Source organism: Pseudopipra pipra, chromosome 6 (assembly GCF_036250125.1).
Source record: "Pseudopipra pipra isolate bDixPip1 chromosome 6, bDixPip1.hap1, whole genome shotgun sequence".
Classification (NCBI taxonomy): domain Eukaryota; kingdom Metazoa; phylum Chordata; class Aves; order Passeriformes; family Pipridae; genus Pseudopipra; species Pseudopipra pipra.
In genome coordinates, this window is record NC_087554.1 from 48,302,679 (window position 1) to 48,328,670 (window position 25,992).

Genomic DNA, 25,992 nt, shown 5'->3' on the forward strand with positions numbered 1-25,992 from the left:
AAAACTTTTTGTAAATCAATTTATTCATAAAAAACCCCTATACTGTGATAAAATTCTTATGAGTTTCAGTGCCGCCTATATTAAAATTAAAACAGAGAGGATACTGAGTGCTTCCTACCCTGGATTTTATACTAAGTGGCACAAAAAAGAGGAAAAAATCATAAAATATCTTCTTAGAAAAATTTTTTTTAAGTGGTATTATTCAAATTGTTTATATTTCCTCCTTAGGAAAGAGGTAACCCTTAACATATTGCAGCAACTAGTTCTCTGCAGATAAGATACACATATACACAGCAAGTCTTCTAGACTTTTAGAAACTCAGGCTGTAGATTATTCAATATAATCAACTAAATTTAAACAATATTGCAAACAAGTGGATTCTTGGGGTTCAAGTTTGAAGATCAATGTTAAGCAGCATACAAAGAAACTTGGTGTAAACTTTTTGTTTGGGAATTCCAGTCCTTGAAATCTTTCACACTGCAGTCTTACTTAAAATGTAGCGAACTTAAGGATGTCACAAAACAGCGAAGACCATTGATAATTGTGCTTTTTTTATTTAGTTTTGTTTCTTTAATAACCCTCTCTGCATTGGTTAAGAGAGATATCAAGGACAGGGCTACAGTTTCCAAAAGAAGGAAGGATGACCTCTAGTACAGCCTTGCATATCTAATCAGCACAGTCACTGTATACTTTACCATACATTTACATCTTTGCTATAACCCTTTTTCTTTCTTTTTTTTTTTTTCAACACTGTCCAGTCGGGCATCTTTCAGGTACATTGCACTCATGTTGATAGCTCTAACTCATAAACCCGTAAATACTTCTTCAGTATAGCCACAATTAGCTGTCATCTGACTCATTTCTGCCTCCTTCTGTTAAAACACATTTAGTAAACTTTCATTTTGCAGACAACTAAAAATCATTTAAAGATCTTCTGTACTAAAAAGCTTTTTCCTGCCTTCCTTCAAATTTTATTCCTGCCTTTTCTTACTAGAACTAACTTATCTGAATTCTTTGTTCCTTGTTCTAGCCCAGGATGCCCAGGTTCAGATTTTTATATTTACATTACAATTCTAAAACATACAGTAATTTCAACTACAACTGCTAAACACACAAAGTGGTTTGTGAGAAACTGAGGGTAAGGTATAGGTCCTGAAGTCATCTTAAAGTCTGCTTGAGGCCTCACAGATCCTACACAGCCAGTTACTTAATTTGGTGGCTCCCTGGTAGTTTCACTGTAAGCTCTGCTCTCTCTTCCCAGTCTTATCTGCACTTTGCTTTCACTGGTTTGAGTTCAGCACCCAACAGCCAAACACAAACATAGCCTCACTTTCAGTGTTACAATTCACTGTTGTAACTTCCTTCAAATGCTCAGATAAAGTAGCAGCAATTACTGATTTAAAATTTTACCACATCTTTCACGCACACAAATATCCTTCCTCTTCTAGACAACTTCTATACCTGCTGTTAGAGCATGACACTTAAGAATCAAGAAAAAATTCCCTCAAAAGACCACAAGCAGCAAAAAGTGTTTATTTTGAGACAGAAAAGCATGAGGTCTGGAAAAGTAGTATATCACCAAATAGATTCTGGCTACTCACTTTTATTTAGTTAGTTTTGCTCTGAAGCTTGTTTATACTACAAAAGGCCAAGTGTGAAACAGGAACTGTCTTTGCAAGATCTAGAATTCACTACTTAAATTATTTTAAATCACAGAATATTATAAGTTGGAAGGGACCCACATGGATCATTGAGTCCAACTCTTAAGTGAATGGCCCATACAGGGCTCAATCCCACAATCTTGGTGTTATTAGCACTATGCTCTAACCAACCGAGCTAACTTATTGATTAACATCTGGAATCACAATCATATCGCACACTGCAAAGTGTGACAGATGGTCTTAACCATGTCAAAATGTTCCTAAATAAAAATCCAATAACCTCCCACTCAGGTTTCCTATAATGGTCTAGAATTTACAGTTTCTACTCACCATACTAACATACAGTCTGCAGCAACCACGTTGCAGATTCTGTGTTTCAACTAAATCTCAAACAGAAAACCTACCAACAGCCTTGAACAAACACAATTTAACCAAGAAGTCATCTCACAGAAACCTTTCTCTTCCAAGTCACACCTACAGTACAACTTTTGTGAATAAAGCATTCAACTTACTCTCTTCAGGCTTTTCTTAAATACTACAGGAGAGTCTACATGAACCCATCTATTAAATACCATTTATAAGTCACCCTATGTAAATGAACGTGTTATGATTTCTTCAGTTCTTTTCTTGGTCATTTCCTCATAAATTCTTCACAATGTAGCCTGATGGACATAAACTAATACGTGGACTCTAACAGCACCTATCTGGAATGCAAGCTTGGAGAAAAACAAAATCACTTTGTTATGAACACCCAATTTTCCTTCTGAAAATGAGTAAAAGACTGGACTATCATCTTTCATGGAACATGTTCATACCAACTGATAAAAGCACTATGGCAGGTTTTCTTTTTATGCCGTAAAAGAGAATATTACTCAACAGTTTTACATTCATCATGTTTTCAACATTTCAACATTTACATCTAGAAAAAAATACTTTAACTGCAATGCTCATGCAGGAGAAAAGAGGAAAAACCCCACGACTTTCAACTTTACATGCACACAGTTGGCAGTAAGAACATTAGTGATGTGACAGACAACTCTATGCTAAGAAAAGCAATTGCTTGATACAAAGAGGCAGTACCTTCTGCAGGACTAATACATCACCCAAGTGATGCATTTAATAAGACAGACTGGTAGGTTTAGCCAAAATTAAAAATTTTTTCCTTTAAAATTCATTAAGAGTCTGAGACACCTTTCACAATCACAAATTACAAAGCTAGCTTATGTTTTGCTGCAAAGTTATGCGTGGAGATGATAGTAGTCAAGTAAGACAGCATCATTGATAAAGCATCCTCTCAGCACTTTGAAAAAGATTTTCTGTGCTTAGTCACTGTCAAACATGTTGGTTTATGTATCTTCTTACTTTTCTCTCCTTCACCAAATTGGTCCTGTACTACACCATAAAACTTTATGAAAAGGTAAAGCAATCAATGAAAAAAAATAATCTACTATTCAAGGCTAAGCACACAGCTTTATAAGGTAACTGTTTGAAGAAAAAGAATATTATTTAACGTCCTGATTAAAGCAGCAGTTATTGATCCATATTCTTCATTCTCTCTTATTGATCTTGATTTCATAACTTCATTATTTCAAAGTGTACTCTTCCTTTATTCTACAAGTAAAATTTGTACCACAAAATAAAGCAATAGTTTATTATAACTCATGACAGTAGTTGCAACATACTCCTTTAGGAACAGCAGTGGCATAAAATCTTCTCTAATACAACATACTGGCAGCTGGCCATTATGGTACACAAGACCTTCCTAATATATCTTTATTTGCAGTCCTCTAGAAATGAATACTGCCTCTTTAATTATTAAATGCAAGTGTTAGTTGAGTGCATTCAGATCTCATAAGATTACAGCCCTCAGGGTTCTGAATGGGCAAAGAGCATCAGCCTTGTTTTACACACTATCAAAGCTTCCACTACTGATGGACAAAACAGGTACGTTTTGTGGTAAAGGAAAAGGTGATTTTAGTCCTTGGGAAATTAATAGAAATGCACAGTGAATACTACTTACAAACTGAAAAAAGGGAGTAAAAACCATGAAAGTAAGCATCTGATGGATTGCCTTTGGACAGATCAAACCACAAATTAAAACACAAAGTAAGAAGAAAAAAAATGTTATATGTATATATAAGCCAAAACCTCCAAGAAAGCCAGAGGATTTCTGATAATCTTCAAACTGTAAATCAGGTTTACAGAATTTCAAGAAATAAAAAATTAGGTAAGATGCTACACCTCTAAAGTCATGTTCCTGTTCAACAGAAGTCAAGCTGATGATAGAAAATGTCTTAGGCTTCTTTCACTAGGGAAAAAAAAAAGAATTGAGCAAGATAAAGAACATGAGATTTTTTTCAGCCCTGGAAACTATACTAACATACTATAAGCATCTCGGGAAAACGCTCCTTACTCAGACAGCTTTAACTTTCAATAATTTTTGACACTATACAAAGGACTCCAATATCTTTTTTTTTTTTCATAGTTCTGCTACTTCTCATGCATATGGTGGAAGCTCCTTTCCCTGAGGATACAGTAGCTTGGAAGTGGAAAATCTGGGCTTCACATAATCGAATCTGTGCTTTGGCTTCGGTGTTCTTTCAGTTTGCCTTCATTCTTGAGTAGGTTCTCGTTAACTTGTAGCTTTGAAAGAACAAGAACAAGCCAATTAATGCTAACTGGGATGTACTGTTTATATATAGAGTAGCTCTGAGCAAGTTCAACTCAACGATGCCCAAACCTGCAACAGAAGTCAATCAGTATTCAAATACTTCAAGAAAGTCAGACTTAACTTCTGTAGGACATGGATTTCCTCGAGTCTGAAGGAAGTGCTTTCCTTAACTTCCAGTTACAGGCTTACATATGAGCGAGTTAGTGTTTTCAAAACTCTGGTCTTACGTCAGCTATTTTAACAAGTAAATTTTGCTAATATGCAAAGATTTATTTCCTATGTTTTGTTAGGAATTAATACCTTTGATATGACATCAGTTTAAAGACTAGGTGTCAAAACCTAATCAAGATTGGATTACAGTAAATTCAGTGACAAAAAAGTGCTATTTATAAAGGTATCAGTGAAGGACAATTTAACAGAAGTTAAAAGGAGTTAAAAAGAAATGCCTGAAAACCTATGTTGATTTTAACCTGCCACCTGAACTACTCTAGTAGCATTGCTGTAAAGTTTGTACAAAAAGCAGCTGAAAGGCTGGATTTCATTGACATTCTGTTGAAACATAATCTATTTAAACACAGTTTATCAGTTGTGAAGATTATCAGAAAAATACAGCACAAACATGCCCATCAGGAATAGAAAGCCAATTTACAGCGAGTAGGTGTACGGGGCTCAGGAACTTGGTCACAGTTTGGAGAGGCTGCATGGGGCCAGATAAAGATATCTGGTTTAGGATGAGGATGAGGAAGATGAGAAGATACAAACAGTTGGAGAGGAGACTCTGTTCTTGAGAGAGAAGATGAGGAAGTATCAGAGGCTAAAAAGCGAAACAAAGAGAATGATAAAGGGGTGTGGGGAGGGCAGGAAAGAAAAAAGATTCAACAGGGTTTAATGGACTAATAGATGCCAAAAACGCAAAGCATTTGTGTCACGATTCAGTAAGATGGAAATGGCTTATACATAAAATAAATATCACTTCTGAGAGCAACAGCAATGAAAAATACCCCTTTACTTATATGTACTCTCCTTCCATACTAAACTAGAGTACAAAAGTAAAATAAAGATTTTTTTTCACTATGTTCTAATGCATAAATTTTAAAAATAAATTAAAGGGGAAATAAAGACCAAAGTCTAAAGTAATATTGTTTCTTCCTATAATAAACTCAGTGGACTCCAACCAAATTGAATACTCTGTTTTTTAAAAGATTGAATGCAACTTCTCTTAACCAATCAGCCAATGAGTCTCTGGTGATTTCCATACACATATCTACTTTTGGACATGAAATGTGTCTGTCTCCCTATGAGATTTTACTTCAGTGATTGATTCATCGAAACTCTTTTTTTGGCCCCCCCTCTATATTTATTTCCTTCATCAACATATACAAACATAGGTGCATGCCACTCACAGCAAGTCAGCTGAAACAGAGGGCAAACTTAAAGTAAATTTGGCACAGTTATTGACCAGAGCACTAGAATCAACACTCTTGCCTTGTAAGAAACTCACAATACACTCTTTTGATATTCAAGGGCTACACAAATTTAAACTTAAATCACTTAATCATTATGGTATTGGTAAGACCTCTATGTAAAGCAGTTTTTTAATAACTTTTTTTTTTGTCAATTTCTGCTTAATTGATACATCTAAAAAAAAGAATTTACACCCATCAAACCTAGATTTTTTGAAGGATTTTAAAAATTAAATTTCAAGTACATAAGAGTTCAGATTTGAATTTTAGCTCTCATTTCTTGGTATTTAGATTGACCGAATTCAGGGCTAGACAAGCAAATGGCATCATCATCATAGATGACAAGGAAAGTTAGGAAGGGGAAAACTTCTAAATTTGCGTGCATACACACATATACACAAAGTAGCACTACACTGTGTAACAAGGAAGGGAGCAAACATTTTCATTCTAAGAGGATTTTCAGCAATAACTTTCTTGCATTTTAACATTGGTTTATTTATTTGTCAAATTCCTTCTGCATTTCTAACCACTGTGGATCCACAGAGTTTGCAGATAAGCTCTTTCAACCCTATAAAGGTCTAACATCCTGATCACCTACTGTTTTTATTATCTACCTATTGTGAACAATATGTTATTGACAGTCTGCTTAAGCTTTCTCGAACACTATGACAAGCTTCACTTCTTTCATTCTTATATATAACCTTTAAATTCCTGCAAAATTTTTATATAATATTCTGGAAGAAAAATTCTGGACAAATCCTGGATGTGAAGTTTTTTTATATATATTGAGAGAGTACATAACAGAGCTCTAGTCCTTGCCAGAAACTGGTATTGCAATATACCAGAGTATTGGTATTGCAACAAGGCTTCTTCTGCTAAAATGAACAACTGAAAAAACCCACCAACAAACAAAACCAACTCCAACTCTCAATTTAAAAAAAAAAAGGACCCCCCCATCCTTCACAGTTACCTTTTATAAGATAAATAATCAAAAAGGGACCCCATAATTTTAATTTCCCATCTTGTTCTCCTTGACAGTGAAATTCTAGCAACACAGGTGAGATTCAGAAAAAAGACAATTTGGACCTGCCAGAAAAATCAGAATGTATGCAGAGATCCTGTTTTCCAATCAAGATATTGTCTGCAGGACTTGAATCTGGGGCAAGTTTCTTGAAAAGCTCCCCATTTTGGATGAGGGTTCATCCTTACTTAAAAGCATTGAGGAATCTGCACTCTTTAAAATGCACCAATTCACTATGCTCTCAAGTGTGGCAGATGTAAAATAGTACACCCTGGGGGTATAGATCAAAAGCTGTATGTCCCCACTGGAAAAATAACAAACAAAAAATCACAACTAACCACAAAAAGCCCTTTTACAACACCCCTCCCCCAAAAAGCACTTTTTTAAGGCATAAAATTTTATCTATAGCTATGTCTATCTATATATGTAAATGAAACCTATAAAATCTAGATATGTTCTTAAAAATAAAACAATGAGCTAGACTAGAATATAGAATGATCACCACAGAATGACATAATGCCATCTTCCCCATTTTAATTACACAAATAGAAGGAGACATAAAATTCCACATTAGGGGCACCAAGCTACATTATGCCATAACATATTGCAATTCTTTGAAATCAGGTGACCTGATCTTTGTAATCATAACTGTTTGCACTATAGCAAGCACAGAACACTTTTACTTTATTTTAAATTCAAAACTGAGTGATCATTCAATCCAATTTTAACTTTCAGAAGTTAAATATCTAAATTGGATTTTTATGTAATGCACAATTCTGATACTAAACAAAGATACACATTACACATTTCAATGTATCTTAACTTGTGGGTCAAATGTACTCATATTCATAGTTTGGCAAACTTTTCTATAAGCTGTTTGTGTCAAAGTGTGATTAAACAGAAATACACCCCTGAAAGGTGTCAGGAAAAACACGCTATGGTTTTCATATAAAACCCAGAAAAGAGAAAACTCTCAAAATTTAGAACACAAGCAAGATACTGTAAAAGTTACACAATTCCTTCTGCAATCTTCACAGAATGCATGTCTCATATGCTTTCTGATTGTATAACTTTTAAGGTATATTAGTTTGCATTATGATAATGCAATATATTGAATATATTAATATAGGAAATGACATATTGTCAGTATTTACTGACATGTAACAATCTTAATTTTTATGTAGTGCACCTTTGTACTACAATTTTTATATGTATATAAAAATAATACAGTATATACAATTTATAACAAATAAATTTTGCTTATAATGTCAACTATGTCTACAGTAAGCCTACCCACCCATGTAATTATATTTTAACATAGATTTTAATTCATTTAATTAGCAACAATGTCTTCAATTTTTTTGAGATTAAAACTTCTGAAGTTTTTTTGATTTACCTTTTAAACAAAAATGTGCAAGTACCGAACAGACTGAGAAGCACAGGACTTTGGCAAATAGGCTAGTTCAGAATACTAGTTTTTAGCCCTTGTGTAACAAAATACAACTAAGCTCAGCAAGTTCCATACTACAGATATTTACAGAGAATGTGGTCAGCAAATACTTCATAAACAAAAAAAGAAAAAATCATATATCACACAATGTCTATTTCTACTTACATGGTAACAGTGAAGATATAACTTCATTTTGCAAAATAAACTAAAAAACCTAATGCAAAATCTAGCTATGGCCATACCATTTTACCTATTTCATTGTTCAAATGTAGTTCTTACCTGTTTCAGGATCACTGAAATCTGGTAACGTAATTGTATTAAGCTGTCGTCTGTCAGCAATAGCTCTGTCTAACAGGCTGCTCCCACGGCCGGAGTCGCTGCAGTGAAGTACAGAAATTGTGAGCTATTCAAATATAAAATTTTATACCGATATACAAGTTGCATGCTGCCCTACTCCCACAAAGGTTCTTGCTATAAAAGTTCTGGCTATGACCAAATTTAGTACCAAGCACCACTAACCACTCACAGTGCATTAAGCCAGTTGCATTGAAATAGAATCAAGCTGAGCAAAACTAAACTCGTATTTACTTCAGCAATTCTGTTTTCATAATTAATACAACCACAAAGGAAATAATGGCTTTTAATTTGGTTCATAACTAACACCTCTACAGAAAGGATCTACTGTGCCTTAAATATTTATATAATATGAAGTACAGCTATCACAGAAAGCCGAGAAGGCAGATGTAAGTTTGAAAATCCATACCTCTCTCAGATTGAAGAGAAACACTAAACTCAGGACATCTAATTTTTGGTAAAGATGTTATAAAGATGCCATAACTTCACTTCACATAAAAAAGCATCACAATTATCTCCAGAGTTGTGGGGCGGGCTGCTTGTTTTTTGATTTTTTTTTTTAATATAGGCACATTTGCATATTAACTGCCTAATGTTGAATTTGATTCTAACAGCATAGTAGGAACATTTTGAACACTTCTAACATCTAACAGCCTATGCAGTAGCAGTGATTTTCACTCATTGCACCTGTGGACAAATGCACTTAATTTCTATATTAGCTGTAACTCAGTATCTGCCCCCCTCAGGTTTCTTGTTAATATGCTTGCTGGAAAACTAATAGCTCCTAGAACTACTATTAAAGATTCAGCAGAAAAACAGGGACTGAAGAACTAAGTGCTCTTTCTCCTCAAGATGAGGCGAGTACTGAGACACGTTGTCAGCAAAGTGTGAGGAAGTACATATGGGCATTCCTTCTTTAATATTCTATGCTTAATAAAGTAATTTCATTTTTAGGATTGTAAGTCTGGTACTACTCACTATCAATGAATATCTTTTTAAAAGTCTCATTAAAAAAAATAGAGAACAAAGCACCTCACAAACATTAATTAAGCTTTAAAGCAACTGAACTGTTAGCCCAGCTTTGCAGAGTGCAAACTTTTGTCTGATTCTCACTGAAGAGAAAAACCTGTACAAAACTCCTAGTTTAAAGTAAAGCCTGAGAAACTTTAATCTAAACTGCATGACTGGAATTCAGCACATCTCTTCATCTGCCTTAATTTAACAACACCCTCCTTACAAATTTGAACTGAGAGAAGGTCAAGAAGCCCCTCAATAATTCCTTAGAGTAGCACACTTCAAAAGTCAGTGAAACAACATCCCCTCTTTCTACCGCTGTTATTAAATGGTATAAATACAACTTTGTATTACCTAACAGTACTGCAATATTTCCTTACAAAATTACATTATTATAGCAATCCACATGAAACAGAAGGGAACTTTCTGGGACACACACTATCATCTGTAGTTGTTACATCAGTTGGTATAAATTTTCTGGTAATTGCAGTCTTCAATCCACAAGCAGCAACCTGCCACATTGTTGCTGATGAGGAAAGCCACACTTAGCCTAAGTATCTTCTAAGACCAGCTCTGTCATTGTGGTTTGTTGTGTTTTCCTAATGCAAACTAAGAAGTGGAAAAATACTCGGATATTTTCTAATGCACTTCAAGCAGCAGGCTGGAGGTACACATTTAAACCTTCCAAGCCTTGCAGCACAAAGTAAGTTTTAAATTCATATTAAGCATCTCATGAGAAAAAAAATTGTATGGCAGCTGAAGACAAAACAAAAAATGTTCTAAATCTTAGGCACACTGTGGCATTTTGCCCTCACTTTGTGTGGTACATCTAGTTATTTGTAATTTATTTTTATTATTGAAATATTATTGAGGGCATTGAACCCAAGTTTATTGCACAAAATCGGATGAATTGAAGAAGAAATATTTAATGTAAACCACAGCTCATCAAAAAAGTGACTTCTTATCTCATTGGGAAAATGAGACATCAAAATTAGTTTTCAGTCCAAATCAGAATAGAAGAAGATACTTCAAATAATCATAAAGGATATTTAAATCTTTGACAAACAACATTCCAAAAAGGTTTAAAGTTATTAAAAGACCTTTTATTATTTGCTTAAAGAACTATTAAAAAAAATTTCAATTATTTCCAGTGGGAGACATTTTCAAATTGTGCTTTGCAGCAAAATGAAGTGCATGTTAAAATTGCAGAATTTGGAAAATTTAACTTTTCACAACAATCCTGCATCATCACTCTTCAGTATATCAGGAGTGCAGTCGGGTGAACAGAACTTCTCAGTCACATTTCAGATCTCAGTGAGAATTGTTATCCCAGTCTGACCAATCTGGATCACTGTAATACCATATGAAGTTATTCAGCCCTTAAATTTCACACAGATGAGCCAAAGAAAGATTACAACTCGGTATCTTTATTCACTGTTTGATATAACTCTGAATGTGTCATTTAGAAAACCCGTCTCCTTCCATCATGACACTTATCCACAGTTCCTGTCCATTCCATTCCTAACTTGATTTTAACGCATCACCAGAGCTTCAAGAAAAGATTTAAATGTTAAGATAAAAAAAAGCAGAAAAACTATCAGATGCAAAGTAGTTCTTGTTAATTTTTCCACTTAGATGTTCTTGAAGAATGGCGATGAGAATTAGCAACCACTGCTGTTTGAAGCTGACACAGCCAAGAGTAAATTTTCACAGTCACTGCTGATGTCTGAAGGAGGCATTAAAAGTGTGTTTAACATGGCACAGTAGCTCTTAGCACAAAGACAACAACAACTACAAAGTAATGACAAGCTATGATTAGAGCCCTGATCTCTGTAGAAGATGTCACAGCAGAGAGGGAAGGTGAAAAGTTGTGCCAGAGTACATGCAAAGCCTCTCTGAAATTACACAGAAATTTTAACTGTTCTGCAAAGCATAGCACTCCAATACTAAACTCTTAACCCCCACTGCCCACACACACAACCAGCTAACTAAAATAAACCACCACCCACCAAGGTAAAAGAAAAATTTTCTCCCAGGTCCCTGCTGCTTGTTCAGTGACTTTGACTTGAAACCGATTGAGCTCAAACCTTCCTGGTTGCTGACATACTTGCTTTCTGTACCCTGAGGGATGCTCCCTGTTCCACAAGGCAGTACCAGTCTCTCTCAATGTGCTCCGAGTGACTCGAATCCCTTCCCAGGCTTTTCCTGCCACACCTTCCAAACTTTCCTGCTCCCAACTGCTCACTAGCTCATTAAGGAGAGAAGCAATTGTCCCTCTTCAGCCATTAGGTCAGCTCTCTCAATCTTCTTAAAGAGTTTCATGTATTTACATAACTCAGATCAATTTAGAGGAAAAACTGAACAGCCAATGTTCATCATACTGCTACACAGGTATCTGATGCCACCTGGTACAAAGTTCTTCTGCTGTAGCATCTCTTCTTCAGAAACTGCCAACCCTTCAAACAACCAAACAGCAGAAAATCCTGCCTGTCCTCTTCTTCAGGTACTCGATAAACATGTTGAATAGTACCAGCATGGATTTCTGCTAAGTGGCCTTTCCATTTATTTCACAGCTTGCTAAATATATATGGCAAAGGACCTCCACAAAAACATTCTGGAAACCCAAACAGGACTATAACAACTTATCTATTGGTAATGCCTTTGAAGACCTAAATAGGTTCATAAGCAAGACCTCCTTTAAAAAAAAAAGCCATGCTAACTTTGCAAGCATATCATGTCCATATGACCTCTGATGTTTTAGTTTTAATTAAGGTCTAGTCCTCTTTCATATTATTTAATGAAAATTCTTGAACTATATTTCTACTACAGCAATCTCTCCACTTACCAATATAAAAGACTCTAAAACTCCAAATCAGGAAAAAAACCAAGACCATACAAGTACGTTGAGAATGGATGAGTTACCCAATCTCTCTAAGCAGTGCTCACCTCTGCAGAATTTACCAGCTTTGGCATACCTTACTCCATAGAACCCTGGGTACTTCTACATGACCATGAACTGATGTCTTTGCACTTCATCCCCCAGATTCCCAGAGGATTAGTTTGTTCATATGAAATGCCAGACCAAGCAAATGCAGGACTGCTAACCTAATATTGCCCTGCTGAGCAGGGTAGCAAGCAGCCTAGAATTCTACAGCATCTTACCTTGGGTTAGTGAGATTGTAGCAGGATTTCCAAATCTGGAGCATGTGTTTACACGTAAGGAGTGCTTCATCTGGGCCTCTGCACAGAGACTCCAATTTGACTTTTGTAAACAGTAATCTAGTGAAAAATGAAATTAAAAGAGAAAGAAAAGAGATTCCCATTCAAGCAAAACATTTTTAAAGATAGTCAACATCACACTAAACTGGAGGAAACATAATTTCAAATACAGTCATAACTTAAGTAATAGTTTAATGAAGTAATTACATAAAGTCAAATATGTAATGTCACCAAAGTAACAGTGCTTTTTACATGATGGCCTTTTCAACTGGACAGAAAGAACAGTTGAGAAGACAATGTAGCTTAGTGAAATTAGCAAGACCACTAAGAACAGTACATCACACGCTGAACAGTGACATCCATCCCTGCCCAGGGGCAGCGGTAGGGAAGGAGGGATTGGAACTAGATGATCTTCAAAGTCCTTCCAACCCAAGCCATTCTATGATTCTATGTCTTCACTAAAAAAAAATAAATATCTTTACTACTTTCATGAGAAAGGACAGTATTTTGCATTAACTGGCCTCAAATGACAGTAATCTAACATATAACCCACATAAGAAAATAACTTGGTACTGATGTAAGTTACTTCCCTATGTTATCAAGTTCTCTTACAGGAAAATGGAAGAGACTATACTGAAGAAGATACCACTAGACCAGATGAGATTCAAGAGAACTAGTCAGCATTGGTAAAGTCAACCAGAAAACACAGCTCCACTCTACATTGACATCAGCAGACACAAAAATTGATATTTGATTTCAATTTTGAACTTTTACAAGTGAGAGTCTGAAGACAGCACAGCATCCATCAAATATGCAGCAAACCATTCATAATGGATGCAAACATGCTTGCCAGAAGTCACTATAAATTAATTCTGATTTCAAAGTTGATGTTTCTAATGGCAGCAAGATAAATAAAGTGCACAGCCTCATAAGATGACAACTGCATATTCCTCTTATATTCCATGTATCCCGTTGAAGGTTCTCCACAGAGGCTAACTTAGACACCTTCCTGGATATTTAAAGAATATAAATGCAATGTGATAATAAAGGAGCTAGTCAATTGGTATGCACATTTATAGGAGCCCCAGCATCTGGGAACAGAGAATACACTAGAAAAATACTAATTTAAAAGCAATTTTTAGTAAATTGCAGGATTAAAGAGCACAAAGCAGGAGGAGAGTATGGATATAAAACTGTTAGCCTACTTTCCCTTTTTAAACCCAGGTGTACTTTGGCATTTTGTTCCAGTGCAACCTTAATCATACCAAGTGAAAAATTTATATGATTGCTCATATGGTTTGTGTGGGAAGACTGAGAAGGGCGTAGAGGGTGGGCATGTGTGAAAGCTCAGAAGTTTCTTATCCCAAACACCAACTTTGAGGCTGCTAATAGTAATTGCAAACTGCCAGAGAGTTTTCTCAAGAATAAGAAATTACATCAAGTGCCTCAGCAAGTTACAGTAGCCAAAGCTTTAGCGTTGCGCTGAACATCTCTGCAGAAACTACCCAGCATGTAAACCTAAAAATGAATCACACTACCTTAAGTGTACAATATGTGTGTTGTGGGACTGGGGAGGAAACGAAAGGTAGGTCACTGAGTTAGTTTAAGAAACTGAGTACCTGTAGATAAGCCAGGTAAATACAGTCATATGCAGTCTCACTTGATGTCTTGAAAGAATGCAGAACAAAGTAATCAGTTACAATAGTTTAGCTTTCTTCCTATTAGTAAATTGGATTTGAGCATACAGGGAGCTATATAGATAATTTAAAGTCATATTTCATTTGGCAGAGATGTACTCTCTAGATATTAGTTTAACTGTGACTATATCACTGCAAGAAAAAAACATCAAGGTCTGTCCATCACTTTACTGAAGACAGAAGAAAAATGACAAATAACATCCTCCTTCCCTCATGCTCCCCTCCATCTATTTTACCCTTAACACATGCACACAGCTCCCTCACCAAAGAAGACCTTTGCCTCCAAATCCAAACCCAAAATCACAGGAATCTACCTTATGCAATCCCTCTCCTGTTTCTCTGTATGTAAAAGACAGTACTTTTTATGTTTTGAAGAGCCTACAGAAGTTTAATTTTTTAAAATCTGTGATCATAAAGCACTTTACAAAAGTTATGGAACACAATCAATTCAGAAGCACTGAATTTGCAAGTCATTCTAGAGTCAATAATCATAATATATACCTTATTATGTACAGTTTACAGATAGACTGAATTTACATTAACAGTCTTCAAGCATTTAAGATGTTCAGGAATCTTGTAGCAGAGAGAAGGCACAGGATCAGTAATACACTAAGATTTAGCATGCAAGATATAAAAGCAAAAATGAAGCAGGAGATAGAAAGGGAGGGGATTTTATTATTGAGAAATGACTTAAAAGCACATGTAAAAAATAGGAGTCTGTACAACAAAAATGTTGAAAGTTGGGCTACTAGTGCAGGATTCAATGTCAAGATAGCAGAAGACAAATATACTTGTAAGAATTAAAGCAACACAGGAGTTTGGTGCTTCCAGATGCACTTAGTACACATGCAACATCATCCCTGTTTCTTGTGCATTATGACAGTAAACATACTGGATCGTTGCACATTTCCCAAAATGCAAACAATAAACAAAGTATGATGAAAAAATATTCACAATTCTAATAAAGAAATGCTAGGGAATTGTATCTAGTATGGAAAAAATGAAGTACATTGGTGTGGGATTAAACCAAAAATAATCTTTTGAATAGAAAAGGTTGCATTTATAAAGCCACACAGAAAACTTTCCTGGATCCAAAAAATATTTGGACTATAAATCTTAAAAGAACTAAGACACTTCAGAAAACTGAAATGGGATGTTAATAACAGAATGAAAACCTGCCAACTTAACAAATGGGGGAAGGAAGGGAAGGGGAAAGAAGCAATGGAAAGGAGGAATACCATCTGACAAACTGGTCTCCCAAATTAACTTAATTTTTTCAAGTTCCCCTGAAACATGGTTGGAGGTATGAGCACCTCAGGGACAAGTATTACCAGGAAGGTTTTAGAAACCAAGAGGTAGAACATTTGAAAAAAGCTTTTTTGAAAGATCAGCTTCAAGCATCTGTGGAAACAGCTCTTCTGGAATACAGCCCGCATTAGTAACACAGAGAATTTTAAACTTTACAAGGAGCTTTTCATACCAGGGGTTTTGATACACTGTTAAAAATATGAAGAATGGATAAAATCTACAAAGTGATAGGATGATGAAAATTAAGCTGTACATTTAATGAGTATCATGAATTATCTGTTCATGTCAGTTTGTGAGAGTCAGAAGTTTAAGCTACTGGCACATGGTGACAGAGTAACCTTGACATAGTGGAACAGCAGTTGACTAAGAATTCAAGTACTGAGGAAAAGACAATATTCAAAAAAGAAATGAAGAGTAGGACAATGTGTGTCAGAGATCTGTCAAACTGGAATAAATGTAACAAATAAGAACAGAAATTTGCTTGGGTCAAATCCTCTGGGTTAGGAAGTAGGTAAAACAGGTTCTTTTAAAGACCTACTAATCAGGCATTTGTGCCAGCATCAGTATCTGATATGGATGCAGATTTTTATCATCAGCTAAAAATAAAGTGAATTGTATCATTTTAGGAGACTAATTACCCAGACACAAAATGGAGAACAAATCAAACTCTTAAGTGGAAAGGCTTGGTTATTCTTGGAGCTAATAGCTGATAAATTTATGAAATAGCTACTGAAGCAGCAAATGACTCCATTACTTCAAGACTGTTCTCACTAACTAATGAGGACATTATAAAACAGCTGCTGATAATCTAATCCATATATTACTGGATATTTATTTAAATAAAGAATGAAAAATCCCAAAGGAGTTTATAACTAGGTCTTTGAATTTCACTGTCATACACCCAAATTATTTGATAGCAAAGTTTAGCAAAGATATCCAGAATGCAGCAGAAGCCTGGTGTTTAACACAAAGATGCTAAAACGTTTAGGGATCTGTATCTCAAGTTGAAGGGGTAAAACTCCCTGTGTGACAAGCCAATCACTGATTAACAATGAGCAAGTAAGACACAGAAACATGCAGAGATCCTATCAAGAATAGCAGGGGACAGGTAAGGGAGAAAAAAAATCAGCACAGAAAGCCACATCTTAGGTACCTAGTAAAAAGCAAAGCTAAACTACACCTGAACAGGTTATTATTATATACAAAAGTTATAGTCTTTTAAGGCTTTTTTGTATTTAAGTAAGAAAAAAAAGAAAATGTGCATCCTAAACAGGGACAAGGGGATGAAAATTAAGAACATCCAGGAATTAATCCCCAACCTCCACCACAATCCTTACCTATGTTGTCTCAGATATGAGAACTATAACAAATGGAGAATAAGAATGATTAAAGACTGATTGATGATTAAAGTTAAAGCGGTCAAAAATAATCCATTTTTCAGAATTATGGAAACAGTGGCAGGTAAGATTGTCTTTTCTAAAGTAAAAACTTTAAAGAAAGTACCACTTCTGTAACGACTGGGGAACAGCAACTATATTGCCAATGCTTTTGTCAAGAGGAAAGGAGTATTAAATAACATCATTAATGAAAAAAAGGGTTATTGTTCAAGTTTAATAAAGAGATTGTACCAACAACCTGTGTAACAGTTATTCCAAACCAGAGCTGCCTAACAGCTGGGTTCATCAAGGTAAGACAGCTGTGAAGAGGCCAGATGCAATTCAGAAAGACACAGTGCCATTGTACAATACCCCAGTGAGACCACATCTGGAATGTTATATGTAACTCTCACTGTAAGAGTCAAAACCACACACATGAGGAATTTCAAATTAGAGCAGCTGGAGAGAAAGGCTGCAAGGGTGATCTATTGACTGGAAACTGCAGAGTAGGAAAAATACTTCATTTAGTTAGTCTAGAAAAAAAAAAAGCCAAGAAGAGGTACAAATTCTATCTATAATTACAGATGAGACAAGCACCATGAAGGGAAAAGAATAATTTATCTAGAGGATAATGTTTCCACGAAAATGAGTATATATAAAGGCCATTCAGACTATTAAAACATTAAGAGTGGAAATTAGGTCTCAAGATTATAAATAAAATTGTAGAAAAGACTGCTTCCTCACAGTTTGTTTTGGATAGACTGTAGAAGAGGTGGAGCAAATAACCTAACTTCTTAAAATACAGCTGATTAGTTCATGGGAAAAAAAAAGGAAACAAAACCCAAAGAAAACCAACTCCCTCCCCAAAAAATAAACCACACAAAAAAACCCCCACCAAGTCTAATCATATGACTTGTCAAATCTTAGACTAACTAGTTTGACAAATAAACCTTTTTTAACAGACAACATAGGCTTCCTTTCATAAGATCTGAATTTAAAGGAAAAAATAATTATGGTGATGTAAAACTTACATTTACGTGCATATTTCATACAGTTTAATCTCATTTCTGTAACAAACTGTCATAGAGTCAATTGCTTGTGCAAATTAAATCAGGTTAACGCTGCGACCCCACAGAGTAACTGAAATGGGAAAGCAGTACACAGAATGCACAAAATGACTTAAGCTGGAACAAATATTATTCAATAGTGATTATCTGTAAGAATCTAAATCTATTCACCTTTCCTAAATAAAGTGTTAGCAAGTCATTTCTTGCACTCGACAATTACATATATAGGAAAAACCTCTGATGACTGTTACAGGAAACAGAAAACAAATGAGGAAGTAGGAAGAAGCCAAACCTTGGCAAGTTCAGTTTTGCTATGTCAGTACATTCTATCAGCAACTGCCCTTTTAAAAATCTTGTAATTACTCATAAATAAATGGCTCAGAAGAAAAAAAGTTAAAATTAGAAGAAAATCCTAAAGTTCCCAGTGTTTATTTCATCCACAGTTCAGATTTTAACAGTTTACTGTCTGCAAGTTAGTAGCTTCTTTTAGAAGAAGGAGCTAGGGCTGACTGCTTTAAGATCCTTCACATGGGAATTTCAATTGAATGCAAAAGGACTCTTAATTTACATGTAATATATCCTCCTAATGAAAAGATCCTTATAAAGCACAGTAGCAAACTTTGCAAACAAACTGTTCAGCAGCACGGCTTAATAGCTGTCAAGCCACATTTCTTTTTAAAATCACAATATATAGCTATTGGAACAAATACAGCCTTTGCAATCTATATGTGGAAACACATCCTAGAAATAACTAACCAAGAAGCAAAGAAGACTGTCAAAAGACAGGTAGTTGAATATAAGTCCCCAATGAAGCCATTATGCTCAAAATAATCAACACAATCCTTTCCAAAAGACATGATGCAGGTGATTCTCTGTATGTAGTAATAAATGATATTGAAATATTTTTTGCACTTGTTCACATGTGATGAAAACTGGCTACAGTGCCACCGAAAGGTCAGGGCACATGCCTTTAGTGTCAGCAAGTATGGTGATGTTCTTATCAGAAAGGACATTTGGAGGTGGTCTTATTACAGAAGCCGGCATCAAGAGTATGAAGTTACCAGTACTACAGAGGGCTTGGGAAAAATAATATAAAAATCAATGGCTGGAAACCAATACGGGATCAATTCAAATTAAAAACAAAACTGCAGTCTTAATGAAGAGTGCAGCTGAAACAAGCTACCACGTGCTGCAATGGTTTCTCCAGGTTTTGCTGTGTTCTTATCACGATCGAATGTCCTATGGAAGGTACACTTTAGCTCAACCTTTATTAACAGAAAAAGTAAAGTAAAGTAAATTTAGGGACTTCTAATATATAGACAGTCAGGTGTTTTAAAAATTGATCTTCCTGGTTTCAAACTATGAATTCAAACATTCAGTTTTGACAGCTGTCCCTTTAACACCTGCTGTAGAAAGCTTACAGCTTCACATTACTCAACTCCCAAACATCTGCCTGATCACCAAAACACAAAATGACACAATTGCAAAAATCTATCTTACAGGGAAAACAACAACATGAAACTAAATAGAACATGAAAGAATACAGTTTTATAAAGGATTTATTTACATGGTCAGTGATCTTAGATGCAACACATCTATCCCCATAATAATCAAAGCACAGAAAGAAACTTATGGAAGTGTCTGCTGCAATTGCAAACTGAACTGCTGTACAGTCTACTCCACTTTGAGCATTCAAGAAAAGTTTTATTATCAGGAAAGATACAAGTAGTTCATTATAAAACATCAAAAATCATCATTTTTAAGTACCTTGAAATCACTGTATGCCCAACACAGGCAACAAGAGGTCATGCAAACAAATCTAGTTTTTGTAAAAACTCCAGAAAATCATTCAACTTAAAAAAAGAACTCCTAAACTGTTTCTCAATCAGTCACCAAACCTTCTCCAAATTTGGCTGCACAGATCCCAAGTACTGGGAAGCCCATAAACATACAGAAAAATGGATGAAGTAAAAATGGACTGTTCGGATTACTAACTGAAACATGACTCTCAAACAAGCAAAAGAAGGAAAAGAAATCAGCCCTCAAGCCCCAAAATAAGACAATTTTGTGAAAATCATGAATAGGTATACTTGCTCTGCATTTGATGGCCTTTCTTGCACCCTTTGAAATATTATTCCTTATATATTTGTTCATAAAGCAGTTCATCCTGTGACTTTTGGTGTAGTGTATGTAAACAGTATTCCATATTATGAACTCAACGTCCCTAAGAAAATGTAAATCTGTAAACTACAATAAAAATAGTTTCTGACTAAAGCCAAAACAAATTAGTTATACTTGAAAACTTTTTGTTTTCCTGCCTTGAATACCCTGCAGCAGCCAGCTCATGACCCAAACTGGGACTCTTTCAATCAAGTTTCAAAGAAGAATCTACAGCCTAGCAACTATAATTCAGGGATAAGGCCCTGAGGCCAATGACCAATTTGTTATATAAAGTAGTATCTACCAACAAACAATGTCTTTTTAATGAACCATTCAGTAAAAGCATATAACAATAACCATAGGGGAAGGGGAGTTAGAAGAGCCCGGAATAAAAAGAAAAAACATAAGCAAACCATACTGTCTCTCACGACTTATAGAAAAATAATTCCTGAGGTCTAATTCATTAAACTCCCAAGATAAACAGGATCTAAATGGAATCAGTTTGAAAAAGCATGTTGTCAAATGTTGACAAGACTGTATATGCAACCTGAAAGACATGATTTTGGCAAGCATAGTACATCACTACTTCTTATCCAATCTTATATCACCATCCTTTCCTCAAGTAATTCCCAGTGCTCTATTTGTCAAGAAGAAACCCCAAAACACAAAAGCTTAAGTTTTACCAGCACCACACACTGCAGTGCAACTATAACCCACCTTGGGAAAGCAGAATACCATACTATTCCCTTTAGTTGATAAATATCCTTGCATCCCACAAAACATCAGTGTATGTATCATCCTATATTGCCTCTACCAATCAGCTCTTCTTTTATGCCCACCTGAACAGCTCCCAGAGGGAAACAGGTTTGTTATTCAATGAACTGAGAGAGATGTTAAAAGGCCCTTTGATTCTAGGAAATCTAATGTAGCTCAATAGAGCCCTTGAGGGTCAGGAAGGAAAGGATTTAATAGTTTTCAGAGGAATGACATATTGGCCTGATGATTCTGTGAAATATTCTCAGAGCAAAAAAAACTGCCATCACACTTCAAGAAATGTAAATGTTTAAACTGTGAACTTAGTCTTCAGTTGTCTTCAAACCTGTTACCATATGTCTTTCCTTTTTGAGTGTACTTAACATTAAAATAACATGCTTGCACTTCTGAAATAACCCATCTGTTGTTCCCTACTTCTGCTACTTTAAAAGCTTGTCAGATGCTCTCCATTACAGTTCCGATTTTCAGCATAAAATTAGCAATTTACTATTTATTTTGCCTAATTACACTAATTTCAGGCACTATATTCATCTTTAAGTGCCCCAACACTTGAAATAATGAGGGAACCCCAGTCAAGATTAAGAAAACAATATCCCTAGTATTTAATTAAGAAATCTAACTGTCTCCCTTGACTGAGAATCTAATTTTGACTAACCATAAATTAGAAACAGATAGAAGTGTTTTTTCAAGATTTCACATCATTCAAAAGACCACTAAGATATAAATTCCTTGTAACAAGGAGATAAAAACAGGGAAGAGTCATACAAAGGAGTTTGTAACTAATGCTCCTCAGGTAATCACATATATACTATATATATTGCACAAGGTTTACAAGCCGAATATGAACCGATGCAACAAAACCACCATTACCTTGCATATCCTTGAACACACCCTCAGACTATAATGCACACCTCTGGGAATGCCTATACATTCAGAGGAGGAAATCAGTGGAATAATATAGTCCATTTCTGATGGACTGTTAATAAATGGATCATTTGCAGCAGCTGACCAGGGCACACCTAACACCTCAGGCTACAAGCTGGGTGTTAAAGAAACCCTTCGAGGCAGAGGAGTGTTTCTTGTCTTCACACCAATGACTCAGCTGTGATAACTCCCCTCTGGGGAGGCATGAGCACGTTCACACTCAGCCTGGGGGTCGTCTCTGCTAATGGGCCACACTGGACTGGTGTAATACGCAGCTACAACAACCTAGACCATCAAAGATTCCAAAACTATCCCATGACTCACAGAGCTAAATCACCCATTGTGAAACAATCTGTCCTGTAGGGAGGTACTTGGCATTCCCACCTGAACCTAAGCATATATTGGGACTTCTGGTACCACTCATAAGATCCTGAGGAGAACCAGAACTTTAACAGGACTGCGACTGCCACTCTCGACAAGACTGTGATCATTACTTCCACAGAATTGTGACCATCATCCGGACCAACAGGTTTCCTTTCCTTTTACTTTGCACCCAGGGGGCCACGTGGTGCTCAGCACAGGGTTTGATGAACACCATTCTGTTCTTGTTCGAGGGTGCAGGGTTACACATCTGTCTTTGGGGGTTAAAACCAGTTTTTTCTCTGTACTGTATCACTGTATTTATTGTAATCCTTTTAATAAATAGTAACTCTGCTTGTAATCTCTCTTGAGGTGGGTTTGTTTCTCCCATCGGTTTACTTTTAACCCAGCACAGGAGTCTAACAGGAAATACAGAGAATACCAAGAAAACTCTTGTAGTATTTACTTATTAGGATTGCAGACATAACTGAAAGATAAAGCATAAAGATAAGTGAAGTGTTTACAAAAGCCAATAAAGCACCACAGTTGAATAATCAAATGTTTCAGCGTACTTAAAAACTAGCAAGCTGTAGGGGAACACAAGAGGATCTCTTCCCAATCTGCTAGGAAATACCATTATATTGTTTATAGAACTTGCAAAATAAGAAAATGGACTCAGTGATACACTAAGCACTTGTGTATATGCACATACACAGAGCACCAGATACAGTGTTCAAGAACAGACTGTAAAAACCTGAGGTTTTGCTGATAAATCCTTGCAAAAATTACCCAGTTATGTGAAGCAATCAATCTAAATTTATATCATTGACCAGATATGTCTGTCTAGCTGTCAGTATCAATTGCAGAGAGCATCCAAGAAATCTCAATCATATTTTTGACTTCTCTGGGAACTTGACGGCACTAAAAACCAGACTCTGAAAGACTTTCTAGAGATATATATAGCAGTGTTGCACCTTGGATTCTTCAGCAATTGCTGCCACATCTGATGGTGATTCCTAATGCCAAGATATTCCTCTCAAATTCCCTGATCTGCACCAGTAGACTGTAACACAGTACACTGTACGGACACAGTGTTTGCATTATACAACAGGACTAATGATTTAGAATCACTATTATGACTCATATGATTAATAATACACACATGCATTAATACAAAGATCAGTACTGTCATGAACAACTTGGGCAACATGTTTAACCAGAGCTGCAGTATAAACAAGTCTGGAAAGGCCATGAACCACATTTGAAAAACCCATAAATACCTTTTGAATGCTCAAGAGTAATTTTAAATGTTTTCCTGAATGAACCTTTGGTTTTGCATTACAAAAGAGATTAATGTAATAGGGAGCTCTCTTACAACAATCGGGAATTCTGAAACTACAGTTTCAGACATACTTCTAGACAATTATTACTCTGAGAGATACGGCAGCTTTGTCTGTAATTTACACTGCCACTAAGCCGCAGAAAATGAAACAAGGACAGAAGATGACACTCACAGTTCTTTAAGCATATCTCTTTAACAATAATAGGGTACAGAATTAGGTTGCTGATACTTCAATTGCATCTCAAACTATGACTTGCTGACATGTCCCTTGGACCTGAGGAAAGCACAGACAGGTTTGAGAGAGGAACTGCTAGACAGTTCTGAAATCATGAAGCATGTGTAGAAGCCCCAGATAAGAACCGAGACAAGTCATAGGTGTGTGGATAAAACAGGAAGTGAGAAATAGCAAAAGGTCAAAAAAGCATTTACACAGAACTGGCTGCAAGCCACAGAAGTTCTGAGGGGAGGTGATATCAACAGAAGTCCTGGTCAGATTTATAAGGAAAAAGGCAACAGTACCTTACACAGATAGTCAAAAGGAGAACTGAAATGTCAAGGAACAGGAAGGAAAACCACTGCAATCTCTATTTTCAAACTAATAATTCTTTAAAAAATCCTATTTTTTTGTATGTTGACATAATAACAATTTATGACACAGGCCAGTAATTTATAAGTTAATAATGAGATACTTCAAAAAAACTGTCTAAATAAGCATGTAGGATATTTGTAATACTATGGATTACAACCTTACTGACAGTTGATAAAGACTGGAAAGTTGGAAGATTGGAAGTTAATGGAAGCTGTCCCTGAGAAATTTCACTGTAAAGCGTTTAATGAGACTTTCACTAAGAAAATAAATTTAAAAAAAAACCCAAAAACTAAAAAAGTACAGAACTCAAGTGTATTTTAAGATGTTCTCAACATGAAAAATAAACAGAAAGAATAATTTCTTTCTTAAACAAGAGAACATTTACCAAACATGCTTCTTCCCTGTTCACTTGTTTAGTTATCCATCAGCCAGCTTCAGATGACTGGTTATTATCCAGGCAAAACAGGAGATTCTCTGTTATGATGTATTTTACAGAACACATTCCATACAATATGCATAGAGTTACCTATAGGATGGAATAAATCTGTGCAAGCTAATAGTAAAATCCTGTTTAATCTTCTTGGAATATTGCATAAAAACAGAAGATGCAAACATACTATAAAGCATGCAACAGGGAGAAATTATCTACACAGAGTGTAGAAAAAAAACTATAATAAGATCAACTATACAGGTCTATCCTCCCTTCCAAACCAATACCTTAATCACTATTTAACAAGCTTTTAATAAAGAGAGTTGCATTAAATGGGCAGGAGGGAAGACTACCGTAAAAAAAATAGACTAAACTTCAAATCCATCCCCTCTTGAAATGAATGAGATGAGAATCTAGAAAAAATAGTATGAGAGAAAGCGCAGAAAGCAAACATGACGTTCACTCACATAAAATTTTCTGGATATTCACTCAAGGCCATATCAATGATATTCAAAGCATCATGATAATGTTTCTGGGCTGATAGTAAGAGTGCAAGGAGATGAAGAGAGTTGGCATCATCTCCTTGTAGTTGCAGAGCCTGACGAACATAACCCAAAGCTTCTGGTATCTGATTTGAAAAAAAAAAAAAAGAAAGCGCCACTATTAGAAGTATTGCCTATTACTTGACTGCATATCCATAAAATTTCCAAAATACACATAACATGTAGAATTCTATACACTCCTGTAAGACACTACTGAGAAGTTTAAAATGGACCTGATGCTCTACAGTAAAAATTAAGTAAGATATATAAAACAGTACTCTTCAACCCCTTAAAATATTCACTTACTATTCTCTTTCAAGTATTGGTTGTACTTCTAAATGATCTTGAAAATACTTTAATTGTAATGTATTAACTAAAATGTATAGTTAGACAGGAACAGTAACTTTTCTTTATGTAGAATTTCATTATCTCCTCAGCAGCATGTGCTTTTGTTCAAAATAAGTACATTAGGTGCTAAAAATGGAAAATTTAGTTAAGCAGCATGAAAATTTTGGAATTCAGAAATACAGAGTCATAGCCTGCTACTGAAATATGTTTTGTGCTAATTAA

General features: G+C 35.5%; 1 protein-coding gene across 4 annotated transcripts in view; it reads right to left on the minus strand.

The window, feature by feature from the left end:
* The window catches only part of TTC7B (tetratricopeptide repeat domain 7B), a 134,393-nt gene that overhangs the window by 37,843 nt on the left and 70,558 nt on the right, over positions 1–25,992 (minus strand). For 2 of the 4 annotated variants that reach the window (XM_064658957.1, XM_064658958.1), the window contains exons 15-18: positions 25,348–25,508; positions 12,797–12,913; positions 8,546–8,643; positions 4,982–5,146 (exon numbers count right to left, since the gene is read on the minus strand). In XM_064658957.1, the coding sequence (XP_064515027.1) occupies positions 4,982–5,146; positions 8,546–8,643; positions 12,797–12,913; positions 25,348–25,508 (541 nt within the window). Of the gene's footprint in view, positions 1–3,658; positions 3,733–4,981; positions 5,147–8,545; positions 8,644–12,796; positions 12,914–25,347; positions 25,509–25,992 lie in introns of those variants that run through there. The other 2 variants (XM_064658960.1, XM_064658959.1) reach the window with 2 other exon arrangements.